The sequence below is a fragment of the Meles meles genome, chromosome 7 (genome assembly GCF_922984935.1).
Source record: "Meles meles chromosome 7, mMelMel3.1 paternal haplotype, whole genome shotgun sequence".
Taxonomy (NCBI): Eukaryota; Metazoa; Chordata; class Mammalia; order Carnivora; family Mustelidae; genus Meles; species Meles meles.
Genome location: NC_060072.1, coordinates 93,816,383 through 93,836,263, shown reverse-complemented (window position 1 = coordinate 93,836,263; position 19,881 = coordinate 93,816,383). Strand labels below are relative to the sequence as shown.

Here is a 19,881-nt window from a genome sequence, read left to right as displayed (position 1 = left end):
AGGAATGTTCCCTCTATCCCTATACTTTGAAGCCTTTTCATCAGGAATGGATACTGGATTTTGTCAAATGCTTTTTCTGCATCAATTGAGAGGACCATGTGGTTCTTCTCTCTTCTCTTATTGATTTGCTCTATCACATTGATTGATTTGCGAATGTTGAACCATCCTTGCAACCCAGGTATGAATCCCAATTTGTCATGGTGGATAATCTTTTTAATGTGCTGCTGGATCCTGTTTGCTAGGATCTTGTTGAGAATCTTTGCATCCATATTCATCAGTGATATTGGTCTGAAATTCTCCTTTTTTGGTAGGGTCTTTTCCTGGTTTGAGGATCAGGGTAATGCTGGCTTCATAAAAAGAGTCTGGAAGTTTTCCTTCTGCTTCAATTTTTTGGAACAGCTTCAGGAGAATTGGGGTTATTTCTTCTTTGAAAGTTTGGTAGAATTCCCCAGGGAATCCGTCAGGTCCTGGGCTCTTGTTTTTGGGGAGGTTTTTGATCACTGCTTCAATCTCGTTACTAGATATCAGTCTATTCAGGTTGTCAATTTCTTCCTGGTTCAACTTTGGGAGTTTGTAGTTTTCCAGGAATGCATCCATTTCATCTAGGTTGCTTAGCTTATTGGCATATAACTGTTGGTAATAATTTCTGATGATTGTTTCTATTTCCTTGGTGTTAGTTGTGATCTCTCCCTTTTCATTCATAATTTTATTAATTTGGGCTTTCTCTCTTTTCTTTTGGATCAGTGTTGCCAATGGTTTATCGATCTCATTGATTCTTTCAAAAAACCAGCTTCTAGTTTCATTGATACATTCTACTGTATCTCTCGTTTCTACCTCATTTATCTTTGCTCTAATCTTGATTATTTCCCTTTTTGCATGTGGAGTTGGGTTGATTGTTGTTGATTCTCCAGTTCTTTAAGGTGTAGAGACAGCTGGTGTATTCTGGATTTTTCAATGTTTTTGAGGGAGGCTTGGATGGCTATGTATTTCCCCCCCCTTAGATCCATCTTTGCTGTATCCCATAGGTTTTGGACTGAAGTGTCTTCATTCTCATTGGTTTCCATGAATTGTTTAAGTTCATCTTTGATCTCCTGGTTGATCTAAGCATTCTTAAGCAATGTGGTCTTTAGCTTCCAGGTGTTTGAGTTCCTTCTGAACTTTTCCTTATGATTGACTTCCAGTTTCAAAGCATTGTGATCTGAGAATATGCAGGGAATAATGTCAATCTTTTGGTATCAGATGAGTCCTGCTTTGTGACCCAGTATGTGGTCTATTCTGGAGAAGGTTCCATGTGCACTTGAGAAGAATGAGTCTTCTGTTGTTTTAGTGTGGAATGTTCTGTATACGTCTATGAGGTCCATCTGGTCCAATGTTTGATTCAATGCTTTTATTTCTTTATTAATTTTCTGCTTCGATGATCTGTCTATTTCTGAGAGAGACATATTAAGATCTCCTACTATTATTGTATTCATATCAATATGACTCTTTATCTTGATTAATAGTTTTCTTATGTAATTGGGCGCTCCCATATTGGGGGCATAGGTATTCAGAACTGTTAGATCATCTTGGCGGATAGTCCCTTTAAGAATTATGTAGTGTCCTTCTGTATCTCAACTACAGTCTTTAGTTTAAAATCTAATTTATCTGATATGGGAATCGCTACCCCGGCCTTCTTTTGAGGCCCATTGGCATGAAAGATGCTTCTCCATCCCTTTACTTTCAGTCTGGGTGTATCCTTAGGTTCAAAATGGGTCTCTTGTAAACAACATATAGATGGGTCCTGTCGTTTTATCCAATCTGCAACCCTGTGTCTTTTTATGGGCGCATTTAGGCCATTCACATTGAGAGTGATTATTGAGAGATAGGTTTTTATTGACATCGTGTTGCCTTTGAAGTCTTTCTGTCTGTAGATTGTTTCTATATTTCTGTTCAATGATATTCTTAGGATTTTTTTTCTTTCATAGATCCCCCTTAATATTTCCTGCAGTGTCGGCTTGGTGGTTGTATAGTCTTTTAAGCCTTGCTGGTCTTGGAAACTCTTTATCTCTCCATCCATTTTGAATGTAAGTCTTGCTGGATAGAGTATTCTTGGCTGCATGTTCTTCTCATTTAGTACTCTGAATATATTTTGCCAGGCCTTCCTGGCTTGCCAGGTCTCTGTGGAAAGGTCTGACGTTATTCTAATGGGCTTTCCTCTGTATGTAAGGAGCTTCTTTGTCCTAGCTGCTTTTAAGAGGGTCTGTCTTGAAACATAATTCCTCATTCTAACTATAACGTATCACGGGGACTTTGAGAATCTAAAATCTTGGGAGGAAATCTCTCTGCCTCTAGTACATGAACGTTGTTTCCATTCGTGAGATTGGGAAAATTTTCATAGACAAATTGTTCCACTATATCTTCTAGACTTCTTTCTTTTTCCTTCCCTTTGGGATTCCAATAATTCTGATGTTTGAATGTTTCTTGGCATCATTTATTTTCCTGATTCTGTTTTTGTGGCTTCTGAGCTGTTTGTTCCTGGCTTCCTCCTGATCTTTTCTCTCTATCTGTTTGTCCTCCAGATCACTAATTCTATCTTCTGTCTCAGTTACCCTAGCTTTTAGAGAATTTAGATTAGATTGGAACTCATTGAGAGCATTTTGAACATCATCCCTGGTGGCTTTCAGTTCTGCCCTAACATTGTGAACATCATCCCTGGTGGCTTTCAGTTCTGCCCTAATCATTTTTTTTTTTTGGTCATCCATGGCTTTCTCCAACCTAGCTATTGCCTGGATAATTGTTAGTCTGAATTCCTTTTCCGACATATTGTCTATGTCGATAGCCATTAGCTCTGTTGCAGAAGGTCCATCCTCTGTATTTTTCTTCTGTTGGGTATTCCTCCTTCTAGTCAGTTTGGTAAGATATGACTGAACAGATGCAGCTGGATTTATCGATTGTGGTGCAGTCAATGTGCACCCTGGAACGCTTCTGTGCAATCAGGGTTCCCAACCCAAATGAGAGAAAAAATAAAAGAAAAAGAAATAGAGAAGAAGAAAGAAAAAATAAGGGAAAGAAAAAAGGAAAAGAAAAGAGAGAGAGAGAGAGAGAGGAAAAAAAGGGAAGATAAAAGAGAAGGCTCAGCCCAAATGGGCCACAAGGTAAAAACAGACAAACAAAAAGACTGATAAATATATATAATAAGAGAAAAAAATATATATATATAAGAAAAAAAAAAAGGGAAGAACCTCATCAGAAAGAACCCCAAGTATAAGATTTATATATTATCAGGACAAACACAAATTCACAGAAACACTGACAGAAGGAAAAATTGGGAGAGTGGTTATAAATTCTCAGTGTCGGTGAGGAAGGTTATTTTGATTCTTCCTGAAGGTATATTGATGTTTTTGTTAAGGGACTCAGCTTTCCTAAGTGACAGGGGGATTAGAAACTGGTTTGCCTATAGTTGTAGCATTGATTTGGGAAAGGGGATTACCTTGAAGTTTAACTCTATATGTATAGTAGAAAATAAAAATTAAAGAAGAATAAACTAGACTAAACTAAGTTAAAATTAAAAAAGAATTAAAAAATAGAAAAGCAAAATAAAAACACGGGTGTATGTATCAAAAAGTTCAGGTTAGAAGGTTATTAAAGAATTTGAGGTACTGGACATCTCAGTGTGGTGGTCAATAAGTTAAAAAATTATCTGTATGGGGGGGAGGAGTCAAGATGGCGGAGAAGTAGCAGGGTGAGACTACATCAGGTAGCAGGAGATCAGCTCGATAGCTTATCTAAACACTGGAAACAACTACAAATCCAACGGGAGATCGAAGAGAAGAAGAACAGCAACTCTAGAAACAGAAAATCAACCACTTTCTGAAAGGTAGGACTGGCGGAGAAGTGAATCTAAAATGACGGGAAGAGAGACCACGGGGGAGGGGCCGGCTCCTGGCAAGCGGCAGAGGAACTGAGCACAAAATCAGGACTTTTAAAAGTCTGTTCACTGAGGGACATTGCTCCAGAGGCTAAACCAGGGTGAAGCCCACGCGGGGTCAGCGTGGCCCCAGGTCCTGCAGGGTCACAGAAAGTTCGGGGGTGTCGGAGTGTCGCAGAGCTCGCAGGTATTAGAACGGAGAAGCCGGCTGCAGAGACAGAGCCAAGGTCTGAACTTTCATCTCGGGGTTACCTTGAACTGGTCACGGGCTGGGTGAGCTCGGAGCGCGGCTAGAGGCTGGGGATACGGGAGTGATTGGGTGCGGTCCTCTGGGGGCGCACTGAGGAGTGGGGCCCCAGGCTCTCGGCTCCTCTGGGCTGGAGACTAGGAGGCCGCCATTTTCATTCCCGTCCTCCAGAACTCTACGGAAAGCATTCAGGGAACAGAAGCTCCCAAAAGCAAACCCGAGCCGATTACTTAGTCTGGCCGCCAGTAAGGGCGGTGTAATCCCGCCTCGGGCAAAGACACTTGAGAGTCACTACAACAGGCCCCTCCCCCAGAAGATCAACAAAATATCCAGCAAGGACAAAGTTCATCTATCAAGGAAAAGTAGGTTCAATTCCTAAGACAGCAGCGCAATTCCAGAGGAGGAGAAAGCAAAGCACGGAACTCATGGCTTTCTCCCCATGATTCTTTAGTGTTGCGGCTACTTCAATTTTTTTTTTTCAATTTTTTTTCTTTTTCCTTCTTCTGCTAAATTTTTTAAAACTTTTACCCTTTTCTTTTTTAACGTTTTTTGACTAGTTTATCTAAATATATATATTTTTTCTTACTTTTTTATATTTTTTCTTTATTTGTTTTATTTTTAAATTTTTTTTTCTTTTTTTTTTTTCTGAATCTCTTTTTATCCCCTTTCTCCCCCCCACAATTTGGGGTCTCTTCTCATTTAGTTACAGCGCATTTTTCTGGGGTCTTTGCCACCCTTTTAGTATTTTATTTGACCCTTCATATCCTCTTATCTGGACAAAATAACAAGGCGGAAAAAATCACCACAAACAAAAGAACAAGAGGCAGTACCGAAGGCTGGGGACCTAATCAACACAGACATTGGTAATATGTCAGATCAAGAGTTCAGAATGACAATCCTGAACATTCTAGCCGGGCTCGAAAAAGGCATGGAAGATATTAGAGAAAACATCTCTGGAGATATTAAAGCCCTTTCTGGAGAAATTAAAGAACTAAAATCTAACCAAGTTGAAATCAAAAAAGCTATTAATGAGGTGCAATAAAAAATGGAGGCTCTCACTGCTAGGATCAATGAGGCAGAAGAAAGAATTAGTGATATAGAAGACCAAATGACAAAGAATAAAGAAGCCGAACAAAAGAGGGACAAACAGCTACTGGACCATGAGGGGAGAATTCGAGAGATAAGTGACACCATAAGACGAAACAACATTAGAATAATTGGGATTCCAGAAGAAGAAGAAACAGAGAGGGGAGCAGAAGGTCTATTGGAGAGAATTATTGGAGAGAATTTCCCTAATTATGGCAAAGGGCACAAGCATCAAAATCCAGGAGAAGCAGAGAACCCCCCTCAAAGTCAACAAGAATAGTTCCACACCCCGTCACCTAATAGTAAAATTTACAAGTCTTAGTGACAAAGAGAAAATCCTGAAAGCAGCCCGAGAAAAGAAGTCTGTAACATACAATGGTAAACATATTAGATTGGCAGCAGACTTATCCACAGAGACCTGGCAGGCCAGAAAGAGCTGGCATGATATATTCAGAGCTCTAAACGAGAAAAACATGCAGCCAAGAATACTCTATCCATCTGGGCTATCATTGAAAATAGAAGGAGAGATCAAAAGCTTCCAGGACAAACAAAAACTGAAAGAATTTGCAAACACCAAACCAGCTCTAGAGGAAATATTGAAAGGGTTCCTCTAAGTAAAGAGCCTAAAAGTAGTAGATCAGAAAGGTACAGAGACAATATACAGTAACAGTCACCTTACAGACTAATAATGGCATTAAATTCATATCTCTCAATAGTTACCCTGAATGTTAATGGACTAAATGCCCCAATCAAAAGACACAGGGTATCAGAATGGATAAAAAAACAAAACCCACCAGTATGTTGGTACAAGAAACTCAATTTAGACGCGAAGACACCTCCAGATTTAAAGTGAGGGGGTGGAAAACAATTTACCATGCTAATGGGCATCAGAAGAAAGCTGGGGTGGCAATCCTTATATCAGATCAATAAGATTTTAAGCCAAAGACTATAATAAGAGATGAGGAAGGACACTATATCCTACTCAAAGGGTCTGTCCGACAAGAAGATCTAACAATTTTAAATATCTATGCCCCTAACGTGGGAGCAGCCACCTATATAAACCAATTACTAACAAAATCAAAGAAACACATCAACAATAATACAATAATAGTAGGGAACTTTAACACTCCCCTCACTGAAATGGACAGATCATCCAAGCAAAAGATCAACAAGGAAATAAAGGCCTTAAATGACACACTGGACCAGATGGACATCACAGATCTATTCAGAACACTTTATCCCAAAGCAACAGAATACACATTCTTCTCCAGTGCACATGGAACCTTCTCCAGAATAGATCACATCCTGGCTCACAAATCAGGTCTCAACCGGTATCAAAAGATTGGGATCATTCCCTGCATATTTTCAGACCACAATGCTCTGAAGCTAGAACTCAATCACAAGAGGAAAGCTGAAAAGAACCCAATTACATGGAGACTAATCAGCATCCTTCTAAAGAATGAATGGGTCAACCAGGAAATTAAAGAAGAACTGAAAAAATTCATGGAAACAAATGATAATGAAAACACAACAGTTCAAAATCTGTGGGACACAGCAAAGGCAGTCCTGAAAGGAAAATATATAGCGGAACAAGCCTTTCTCAAGAAACAAGAAAGGTCTCAAGTACACAACCTAACTCTACACTTAAAGGAGCTGGAGAAAGAACAAGAAAGAAACCCTAAACCCAGCAGGAGAAGAGAAATCATAAAGATCAGAGCAGAAATCAATGAAATAGAAACCAAAAAAAACAATAGAAAAAATCAATGAAACTAGGAGCTGGTTCTTTGAAAGAATCAATAAGATGGATAAAACCCTGGCCAGACTCATCAAAAAGAAAAGAGAAAGGACCCAAATAAATAAAATCATGAATGAAAGAGGAGAGATCACAACTAACACCAAAGAAATACAGACAATTATAAGAACATACTATGAGCAACTCTACGCCAACAAATTTGACAATCTGGAAGAAATGGATGCATTCCTAGAGACATATAAACTACCACAACTGAACCAGGAAGAAATAGAAAACCTGAACAGGCCCACAACCAGTAAGGAGATTGAAACAGTCATCAAAAATCTCCAAACAAACAAAAGCCCAGGGCCAGACAGCTTCCCAAGGGAATTCTACCAAACATTTAAAGAAGAAATAATTCCTATTCCCCTGAAACTGTTCCAAAAAATAGAAATGGAAGGAAAACTTCCAAACTCATTTTATGAGGCCAGCATCACCTTGATCCCAAAACCAGACAAGGATCCCACCAAAAAAGAGAACTACAGACCAATATCCTTGATGAACACAGACGCAAAAATTCTCGCCAAAATACTAGCCAATAGGATTCAACAGTACATTAAAAGGATTATTCACCACGATCAAGTGGGATTTATTCCAGGGCTGCAGGGTTGGTTCAACATCCACAAATCAATTAATGTGATACAACACATTAATAAAAGAAAGAACAAGAACCATATGATACTCTCAATAGATGCTGAAAAAGCATTTGACAAAGTACAGCATCCCTTCCTGATCAAAACTCTTCAAAGTGTAGGGAATGAAGGCACATAACGCAATATTATCAAAGCCATCTATGAAAAACCCACCACAAATATCATTCTCAATGGAGAAAAACTGAAAGCTTTTCCGTTAAGGTCAGGAACACGGCAGGGATGTCCATTATCACCACTGCTATTCAACATAGTACTAGAAGTCCTAGCCTCAGCAATCAGACAACAAAAAGAAATTAAAGGCATCCAAATTGGTAAAGAAGAAGTCAAACTATCACTCTTCGCAGATGATATGATACTATATGTGGAAAACCCAAAAGACTCCACTCCAAAACTGCTAGAACTTGTCCAGGAATTCAGTAAAGTGTCACGATATAAAATCAATGCACAGAAATCAGTTGCATTTCTGTACATTCTGTACACCAACAACAAGACAGAAGAAAGAGAAATTAAGGAGTCAATCCCATTTACAATTGCACCCAAAACTATAAGATACCTAGGAATAAACCTAACCAAAGAGGCTAAGAATGTATACACAGAAAATTATAAAGTACTCATGAAAGAAATTGAGGAAGACACAAAGAAATGGAAAAATGTTCCATGCTCCTGGATTGGAAGAATAAATAATAAATATTGTGAAAATGTCCATGCTACCTAAAGCAATCTACACATTTAATGCAATCCCTATCAAAATACCATCCATTTTTTTCAAAGAAATGGAACAAATAATCCTCAAATTTATATGGAACCAGAAAAGACCTCGAATAACCAAAGGAATATTGAAAAAGAAAGCCAAAGTTGGTGACATCACAATTCCGGACTTCAAGATTTATTACAAAGCTGTCATCATCAAGACAGCATCTTACTGGCACAAAAACAGACACATAGATCAGTGGAACAGAATAGAGAGCTCAGAAATCGACCCTCAACTCTATGGTCAACTAATCTTCAACAAAGCAGGAAAGAATACCCAATGGAAAAAAGACAGCCTCTTCAATAAATGGTGCTGGGAAAATTGGACAGCCACATGCAGAAAAATGAAATTGGACCACTTTTTTACACCACACATGAAAATAGACTCAAAATGGATGAAGGACCTCAATGTGAGAAAGGAATCCATCAAAATCCTTGAGGAGAATGCAGGCAGCAACCTCTTCAACCTCAGCTGTAGCAACATCTTCCTAGGAACAACGGCAAAGGCAAGGGAAGCAAAGGCAAAAATGAACTATTGGGATTTCATCAAGATCAAAAGCTTTTTGCACAGCAAAGGAAACAGTTAACAAAACCAAAAGACAACTGACAGAATGGGAGAAGATATTTGCAAACGACATATCAGATAAAGGGCTAGTATCCAAAATCTATAAGGAACTTAGCAAACTCAACACCCAAAGAACGAACGATCCAATCAAGAAATGGGCAGAGGACATGAACAGACATTTCTGCAAAGAAGACATCCAGATGGCCAACAGACACATGAAAAAGTGCTCCACATCACTCGGCATCAGGGAAATACAAATCAAAACCACAATGAGATATCGCCTCACACCACTCAGAATGGCTAAAATTAACGGTCAGGAAATGACAGATGCTGGCGAGGATGTGGAGAAAGGGGAACCCTCCTCCACTTCTGGTGGGAATGCAAGCTGGTCCAACCACTCTGGAAAACAGCATGGAGGTTCCTCAAAATGTTGAAAATAGAACTACCCTATGACCCAGCAATTACACTACTGGGTATTTACCCTAAAGATACAAACATAGTGATCCGAAGGGGCACGTGTACCCGAATGTTTATAGAAGCAATGTCTACAATAGCCAAACTATGGAAAGAACCTAGATGTCCATCAACAGATGAATGGATCAAGAAGATGTGGTATATATACACAATGGAATACTATGCAGCCATCAAAAGAAATGAAATCTTGCCATTTGCGACGACATGGATGGAACTAGAGCGTATCATGCTTAGTGAAATAAGTCAATCGGAGAAAGACAACTATCATATGATCTCCCTGATATGAGGACATGGAGAAGCAACATGGGGGGTTAGGGGGATAGGAGAAGAATAAATGAAACAAGATGGGATTGGGAGGGAGAGAAACTATATATGACTCAATCTCACAAAACAAACTGGGGGTTGCTGGGGGGAGGTGGGATTGGGAGGGTGAGGGGGCTATGGACGTTGGGGAGGGGAGGCGAACCATAAGAGACTATGGACTCTGAAAAACAACCTGTGGGTTTTGAAGGGTCAGGGGTGGGAGGTTGGGGGAACAGGTGGTGAGTAATTGGGAGGGCACGTTTTGTATGGAGCACTGGGTGTTGTGCAAAAACAATGAATACTGTTAAGCTGAGAAAAATAAATAAAATGAAAAAAATTATGTTTGTATAAATAAAAAAGAACCAGAATATTGGTAAAGAGTTAAAAATAAAAGTTGTATTTATGAAGTAGTGGTGGTGGTTCTCTTGTAGTCTTTTTTTTTTTTTTTTCTTCCATCCTGGTTGGTTTTCTTGAGGAGGGGCCTGCCAAGTGGGTTTTCAGACAATGATGTTCCCTGAGTTAAGTCCTCCTGCTCCCCTCAAGGGGGTGAGCTCTGAGGGAACTCTTTTTTTCAGCCTTTTGTTCTCTGGGGGTTTTATGTTCTTTCATCTGCTTTCTCTCGCCTTGACAGCTTTTGATGGTTTTTGGAGGTTTAGAGGAGAGCAAACTGCACCCCGACCTCCCTCTCAGAGAGAAGCCTCAGAATGTTTTGCAAAAGCTGCTGGCAGAGTCGGTTCTGAGTCACTGTCCCTGGGGATGCAGGAGCTCCTCGTTGTACCCAAAACCAGGGCAGGGGTGGCTATCTAGGCAGCTCCAGACTGCCAGAGAGGTTCTGAGCAGAGATCGCACACTGAGAATTTCCTGCTCTCCCAGGCTGGGAATGTCTGTTTTTTTCCCTGATATGAGGACATGGAGTAGCAACATGGGGGGTTAGGGGGATAGGAGAAGAATAAATGAAACAAGATGGGATTGGGAGGGAGACAAACCATAAATGACTCTTAATCTCACAAAACAAACTGGGGGTTGCTGGGGGGAGGTGGGATTGGGAGAGGGGGAGGGGGAGGGGGCTATGGACATTGGGGAGGGTATGTGCTATCGTGAGTGCTGTGAAGTGTGTAAACCTGGCGATTCACAGACCTGTACCCCTGGGGATAAAATTACATTATATGGTTATTAAAAAAAAAAAATTTGCAAGGGGAGGCAAACCATAAGAGACTATGGACTCTGAAAAACAACCTGAGGGTTTTGAAGGGTCAGGGGTGGGAGGTTGGGGGAACAGGTGGTGGGTAATGGGGAGGGCACGTTTTGCATGGAGCACTGGGTGTTGTGCAAAAACAATGAATACTGTTACGCTGAAAAAATAAATAAAAAAATGCAAAAAAAAATTATGAACCTATATTTTCAGTACATCCCTCTTTTCCCTTATACATTTTACCATACATTTCATTTTACTATTAATACCCAAGATATTACTACCATCATTGCTTCAGTCGCTCATATTTTAGAGTAGTTCAGGTGAGAACACAGATTATATTTTGTCTTCCTTTATTCTATTTTTGAAGCTCCTTTTTCTTTGAGAGATTTCAAGTTTTTAACTTACATCATTTTGTTTTTGCTGGAAGAAAGTCCTTTAACAATCTTGTGGTAGGGAATCCTGGGTTGCTCAGTGGGTTAAATATCTAATTTCAGCTCAGGTCATGATGACAGGGTCTTGGGATGGAGTTCCATGTTGGACTCCTCGCTGAGCAGGGAGCCTGCTTCTCCTGCCAGCAGCTTCCTCTGCTTTGTGCTCTTTCTCTCTCTCTCTCTGACAAATTAATAAATAAAATATTAAAGAAAAATCATTTCTTGTGAGGTAGGTATATTGGCAACATATTCTCTCAGTTTTAGTTTATCTGTGAAAGTTTTTATTTCACTTCCATTTCTGTTTGTACTCTAGATTGTCACCCGATTGTCTTTCTGTTGGCATTGCTTCTGATGAGATCAGGCCCAATTGTTTTTCTAGTTTATATGTAAGTGATATACTTTCCCCCTCATTGCCTAAGATTATCTTTGCCTTAGTTTTTCATCAGTTTAGAAATATATACGCCTGGTTTCGTGTTTCTTTCTTGCTTGTGTTTTCTGAGCATCTTTAATCTATCTTTTGGCATTTGTCAACAACCAGAACATTTGTAGCTGTTCTACACACACACACACACACACACACACACACACACACACACAATTTAGAATTAGGTGTGATGCATCATTAGGGAAAGTGAGTAGAGTGCAAAGACAATGGAGAGAAGGGGCTCAGATGGAGTCTGGAGAACTGGGGCTCCTGCTATTTAGGAATCAATCACAGGAAAAAAACAGCAAAAGAAAAAAAATGAGGAAGGATTACCACCATGCTCAGAGAAGTCCACAAAATAATGCTTCATTTAAACAGGGCAAAAAATATATATTAAATAGAAAGCAGTGATCAACTGTACCAAATATTGTTGAAATCTATTAAAATGACAAAAAAAAAAAAAAAAGATGGCTCCTGACTCTGGAAAGTTGGAGTTTGAAACAGTAAATTGATGGGTGGGTTACAGGCCAGTGAGAAGGTTGAGGAGAAAACATGAAGTAAAAAAGTAGTGATGGCAACGATAGCTAAATGTAGGCAAAGTTTTATGCTTTCTAAGTTCAGATTGGAAAACAAGCAATGAGACATTTATTAAGAAAAGAATCTTTCAAGTATTCTGATCAAGTGGAAAACTTAATTTAGCTTTCATTAAATAGTATCATAAATGAAATATAAAAATAATAAGTAAATAAAATTTTAAAAGATGACATCTGTAACTAAAAATTTCACATTATAACTAACCAATGGAAAGAAATGAGTAGAAATTTGTTAGACAATCTGAATATTGTAATTATGCTACTTTTGGGGGAAAGAAACCTTAAGGATGAGAAATGTATTCTAAAATTTAGGAAATGAAATTTGAGATTTTCAGAAAAAGACCAGAGTCTATCTAACACTTATTTTTATGGGACAATTATCTGTACCCTTTCACACTTTAATGTTCAGACAACTTAAACTTATATTACTTTCCAATTGAATAAAATTATTGGTGTTGAATTTATAATAGGAGATATGCAAATAAAAATTTTTATTCAGAGGATAAGGGATTCAACTGACCAAAATGTGAGATAGTTTCCTGAGACAAAGCATGGTAGCTTCCATAAATTTCTTTTGAGTTTCATATAAAAAGCTCTTAATCATAGAGTTTTATTTAAATTTAGGAAGATTAATTTGATGAAAGAACAAAAACAAGACTGTGAGCATAATCAGATGGAGAAATCCATACCTACTAGAATTTATTTTGGAAAAATTAAAACAGCTAATTTTATGAGCAAATCTACTAACAACTTAGAGTGATCTTTGTAAGATAGATGCCACTGAGGGTGCCTGGGTGGCTCAGACATTAAGTGTCTACCTTAGGTTCAGGTTATGATCCCAGTATCCTAGGATGGAGTCCCACATAGGGCTCCCTGCTGGGCAGGGAGTCTGCTTCTCCCTCTCCCTCTGCTGCTGCTCCCCTGCTCCTGCTCTCTCTCTCACTGTCAAATAAATAAATAAAATGATTTTAAAAAGATAGATGCTATTGAATTACTAAAAAAAATAATGTCTTGAGGATGAAGATGTCCAGAAAATTGAATTATTTAGTCTCCTTTGAAAAAATAGGTAATGGTCTAAGAAAGATGATTTTTTAAAAAAGATTTTACTTATTCATTTGACAGAGAGAGAGAGAAAGAGAACAATCAGGGGGAGTGGCAGGCAGAGGGAGAGGGAGAAGCAGGTTCCCTGCTGAGCAGGGAGCTGGATGAAGTGCTTGATGGGGGACTCAATGGGGGATTCGATGGGGAGTTTGTTTGGGGGCTTGATTCCAGGACCCCAGGATCATGACCTAAGCCAAAGGCAGATGCTTAACCAAATGAGCCACGCAGACTCCCCAGAAAGGTGATAGTTTAACTGAATACTTAGAGGGATCAGGACAGTTTATACATTTTGAGACAAGAAAATATTAGAAAGCACAAGAATGTGGGGATTTAATGAAAGTATAATGGCAAACAGAATGAAAGTGATACTACTAATACTCTTTTAGTTATCACTCAGAACACTCATTTTGTTAAGAAAATAAATGCCAGACATCTATCAGACAGGTCCATAATATCTGGAGAATAAGCTTAAGATAAAAATTTAATAGATAACAAGATCTTCAGTTGAAGTGATGAAAACTAACCTTCCTGAGTTTAAATTTTCACTAATCATTTTAGCTGTGTATCTTCCAAAATGATCTTAGTCACTCTCAGCTTTCTTTTGGTACTATACATAATGCTAATAATAATTATATTGCAATATTGTTTCCATAATTATGTGATTTATATAGAACACCTAGCAGTGCATGCACTTAGTGGGTTGTCAACAAAATATAAATCTTATTTTTATATCATATTTGTTGTCCGGCCTACATCACTAGAGCAGCAAAGCTGGAAGCATTTTTGGTAAAGCATATCAGCACTTTAGGTGGATGCTCTCTCAAGAAGTTAGCTGTACCTGTATTTAAAATGCTGTATTACTTGTTAAAAACCAATTTAACAAGAACAGAAGCAGCAATAGTAGACTCTTTGGGAAATCAGGATTTGGAGGTCAAATGTTGCAGTTCTACTAGACATGATATAAGGTGTATTTCACAGACAAACAACAGAGATGGCAGGTGGTGCAACTGTCATTTGTCTGGGGTTGGGAATAAGTAGGAATGGAAAAGTCTTAGTTTAGAAGTGCTATACCCTTATTAAGATTTAGAGAATCTGTGATAAATAACTTGTAAGTGACAGACATCTTAAACTATGTAAGAGAAGCTTTTTCAGAATATCTCCAAAATAAACTAGTGGCTAAGTTGGACAGTATGTTTTTTTTTTTTTCCTTTTTTTTTAAATTCAAATTCAATTAGTTGACATGTAGTATGTCCCTAGTTTCAGAGGTAGTCTTCAAAAATTCATCCATTGCATATAACACCCAGTGCTCATCACATCATGTGACCTCCTTAATGCCCATCATCCAACGACCCCATCCCCCAGACAGTATATTTTAAGCAAATTCATTGTATTTGGCACATTAATAGGATCAAAATAATCAGAATATTGAGATGGCCTTAGTTTAGGTTGTTCTTATACAGCTGACCCTTGTACAACACAGATTTGACATGCACTGCTCCACTTACATGTAAATTTTTTGATAAATACATACAGTAGTGTAAATGTAAATGGAAAGTAATATAAGGTTAAGTTGTCTGAACATTAATGTGTGAAAGGGTACAGATAATTGTCCCACAAAAATAAGTGTTAGATAGACTCTGGTCTTTTTATGAAAATCTCAAATTTCATTTCCTAAATTTTAGAATACATTTCTCATCCTTAAGGTTTCTTTCCCCCAAAAGTAGCATAATTACAATATTCAGATTGTCTAACAAATTTCTACTCATTTCTTTCCATTGGTTAGTTATAATGTGAAATTTTTAGTTACAGATGTCATCTTTTAAAATTTTATTTACTTATTATTTTTATATTTCATTTATGATACTATTTAATGAAAGCTAAATTAAGTTTTCCACTTGATCAGAATACTTGAAAGATTCTTTTCTTAATAAATGTCTCATTGCTTGTTTTCCAATCTGAACTTAGAAAGCATAAAACTTTGCCTACATTTAGCTATCGTTGCCATCACTACTTTTTTACTTCATGTTTTCTCCTCAACCTTCTCACTGGCCTGTAACCCACCCATCAATTTACTGTTTCAAACTCCAACTTTCCAGAGTCAGGAGCCATCTTTTTTTTTTTTTGTCATTTTAATAGATTTCAACAATACAGTACAACACAGATTTGACATGCACTGCTCCACTTACACGTAAATTTTTTGATAAATAAATACAGTACTGTAAATGTAATTTTTATGACTTTTTAAATAACATTTTATTTTCTCTAGCTTATTTTATTGTAAGAATACAAGATATAACATATCTTGTAAACACATAAAATATGTGTTTATAAACTGGTTATCAGTAAGTCTTATTCTATCAGTAAGTCTTGACTACTTGTCAACAGTAGTCTATTAACAGTAAACTTTTCAGAGAGTAAAAAGTTATACACAGATTTTACATTGCAAGGGGCATTGCCCCAATCACTAAATCACTATGCTCTTCAGGGGTCAACTGTATTAGACTGTCTCAATATGGATATACATATGTATATGTATATGTACACAGATATGTACATGTACATATATATACATACATCTACAAACATACATATATACATACTATGTGTGTATATGCATGTGTATACAAACACACACATATATACAATTACAACATTCTTGAAATCATATTTGTGACCCAAATATCTTTTAAGATGCAGTTCATTCTACAAGCTTTATATAAACATGTAATAGTTCCAGTTGATTATATATGTAGTCTTCCTCCTGCTTATATTTTATTCAGCTCCTTAAGATAGCATTATTCAAACATTTTTTCTAAATAACTAGTTCCTATAGAATGCACTTTAGCAAAACAATCGCATTTTTAATAGACAATTTCAAAGATGAGTAACACATTGATGACTAATCTCTGTTAAAATTTTATTGTGATTACTTTAAACATAATTATTGCCAACAAACTGTATTTTAAACATATAAATGAATATAATTTTAAGTAAATTATATGAGTATTTTCAGTAAATAAACTCACTGTGTTTAAGAAAATAAACCTGATCAAAAATTAAGATAGTAATGACCTTTGAATTGTGTGTTACAGTAAGCATAATTCAAATTAAACAACATTTTGTAGTCTTGAGTAACTAAGAATTCAAGACAAAAGAGACAGACTGAAAAATGTGGCTTGTTTTCTTTCCTATATCTAGAGGAAAAGGAAGTGAGATGAGAAAAAAGATATATCTAATGAAGAATATAGGGATATTAACTTCTGTGGAGCAAAGCTTTTGTGAATAAAACTCAAAAGAGATTAAGATGAGTATCATAGGGATAAAGGGGGGAAAAAGAGGAAACTATGTACTGAAAGCTACGAATGAATACACTGGTATTATAGGAGACTTCTTTGTTCTTTTCCAGTATGTTATGGAACAGGATACTCATTTGTTTGGAAAAGAAACAGTTTTGTGTTCCACATTCATGAAGGTTTCTTTACCTGCTGGTTCCGCAAAGTGTAGATGAAAGGATTCAAAAGTGGAGCCACAGATGTATTGAGCACTGCAATTCCCTTGGAAAAAGATGTTCTTTGTTTGACTGATGGTTTAACATACATGAAAATGCAGCTACCATAAGAAAGGGATATCACAATCATGTGAGAAGAACATGTTGAAAAAGCTTTTTTCCTCTGATTAGCGGAAGGGATTTTTAGAATTTTTAAGGCAATATAGGTATATGATATTATCACCATCACCAATGTGGCTATGAGTGTCACCAAAGCAGAGATGTATCCCATTGTCTCTAAGAGCTGTGTGTCTGAGCAGGAGATCTGCAGCAGGGGAGTTGGATCACAGTAAAAATGGTCAACAATGTTGGAGGCACAGAAGTCAAGATTTATGCCTAAGAGGAGAGGTGGAAAGATGACCAAAAAACCAGCAAACCAACAACAGAAGACAAGTTGAATGCAGATCTTACTGTTCATGGTGGTTGTGTAATGCAGGGGCTTACAGATGGCAACATAGCGGTCACAGGAAATAGCAGCCAGCAAGTAAAATTCAGATGCACCAAGAAGGAAGGCAAAAAACACTTGAGTTGCACAACAATTAAAGGAAATGGTTTTGTCTCCAGTTGCCATAGTAACCAACAATTTAGGAATACATGTAGTAGTATAGGAAATTTCTAAGAAGGAAAAATTCCGAAGGAAAAAATACATGGGGGTCTTGAGGTGAGTATCCACCAGGGTGAGTGTGATGATGGTCAGATTGCCAGTGACACTCAGCAAGTAGGTGAGAAGCAGAAAGACAAATAACACAACTTTCAGTTGTGGGTCATCAGTCAAACCTGCCAGGATAAACACTGTCTCTTGTGTGTGGTTTCCCATTACTGTCCTCTATTTTTCCAGTTCTAAATAGGAAAGAAAAACAGAAAGAAATTGACAATCCCAATGGAAAAATAAAGAGTGATTTAATTGTCTAAAATAAAGTTAGCAAGCAAATTTCAGATAGAGTAACACAATGTTCATTCAGGTTTTGAAGATGGGTATGCCAGGAGATACAATAGTTTGCATTTCCAGAGCATCTGGACAGATAATTTCATCTTTAATGCAGTTCTACCAGAGAATAACCTATGTGATGATAGCAGTTGTTGACTATTTTTATATAAGAGGAAATACTAGAGGGAAATTAGAGTGAGTTTTAAAGCATAGAAAAATGCTTCTTCTCTCTTGATTTTATGCAAGAGTTGAGATGGATCCCATTTCCTGTTTATTTAAGAGTTTTTCCTTCTAGAACTAAAGTGATTATTGTCATTAAAAGTACATCAGAAAGTGGTTTTCATAAAGTACACACACCCCTGATCATGTCAATAAACAGGGTTGCAATAGCTTTACCATTTTACTCAACTAATCAGATTCAAGTGCCTGATTCTTCTGTCATTACTTTCATGGCTAATGAGATACAATTTCAGAGAAGTGAATGTGAAATATCATGAATAATTTTATATTCCATCCTTAGTAGTATTTCCATCCCATCAATCTCCATTATAATCCCTACTCTTTCCATGTTGTATTCTCAAACAAAATCAGTAGGAATAGTCTGGTAATTTTGGTGTGTGTAATTAAAAAAAAAGTGCAGTTTTCCTCTAAAAGTTATGGTTCTGAAAAATGAAAAAAATTAAAAATGAGAGTAATGGATATATAAGTAGATAGAAATATATAAATTTGGTTTCAGGAAATTACATGAGCAAGTAGAAAGATAAAGACAAAGCTTTATGGAAACCTAGAGATGCTATGGTTTTTAGAAATCGGATAGTGAAAGATGCCTGAATCAAATAAAGTAGCAGGCTCTTGATTTTGGCTCAGGTCATGATCTCAGGATACCAGATTAAGTCCCACTCCATGTTCAGGATAGAGTTTGCTTCTTTTATTCTCCCTCTGCCCTTCCCCCTGCTCTCCGTCTTTTTTTTCTCTCTCAAATATATAAATAAATCTAAAAAAAAAAAAAAGAAACAGAAGAGTGAGTTTATGGAAAAAATTAAAAGAAGTAAATTAACAAGTAAAAAGTAAAAGAAAATTAAAACTTAAATTAGTAATAATCTTAAAATTAATAATATGTAAATTAGTAAGAATTAGTAAATTAAAATTATAAGAAAATGTTTATCATAAAATTTCTCCCCATCTGCTTCTATGCTTTGCTTTACACTTACCATTTTATTGTTTGTCTAAAATACGACTGAAAAGTTGAACAGTTGGAGGTCAACAGGGACTAAAAGAGATGAAGAGTATTGGGTAAGTTTCAAACACAGTGAATCACAAAGAAGGGCTTTGACAAAATTTTAGAAGACATGTATTTCCTTACTATCAGGATATTCAAATATTTGGCTAACAAGTAATTAAATAAATATTAACTATAGATAACTATGGTTATCACAACACATGGCATATATTAAGTGCGACAATCAGATTGTTCTGGTTTGCACAGCTATCAAATTGGAGATCAGGATTAAATTTGAAAGAGGATTTTATCCTAAGTTGTCCTCTGAAAAGTACAATTTCTACCAACAATTATAGGGCAACTTATAGTGGTTTCTTTTTTAAATTAATTATTCTAAGGAAGATTTCTTTCTTCAATATCTTCATATAAAATGCATAAAATAATTAAGATTTAATAATGGGACCCAGATAGAAGATATTTTCTGTTTTGAGAATTTTTATATAATTATTTCCAATCTCTAAAATTATATTATTATTTCAAGGACATATAAATAAAAATAACCAAGTACAAATAAAATTTGTTTCCAGTTGTACCTAGAAGCATATATAGGAGAATTCTCAGATAAAAAATAAGATCTGTTTTCAGTCATATTAATAATTGAGTGAA

General features: G+C 36.8%; 1 protein-coding gene across 2 annotated transcripts in view; it reads right to left on the bottom strand.

Moving 5' to 3' along the window:
- Window positions 1-17,885, bottom strand: part of LOC123947041 (olfactory receptor 6C74-like) — a 32,560-nt gene extending 14,675 nt beyond the window's left edge. Inside the window, exon 1 of one of the 2 annotated variants that reach the window (XM_046012987.1) lies at window positions 17,004-17,885. In XM_046012987.1, coding sequence (XP_045868943.1) covers window positions 17,004-17,885 — 882 coding nt within the window. Of the gene's footprint in view, window positions 1-16,985 lie in introns of those variants that run through there. The other variant, XM_046012988.1, reaches the window with a different exon arrangement.
- Between the last annotated feature and the right edge of the window lie 1,996 nt (window positions 17,886-19,881).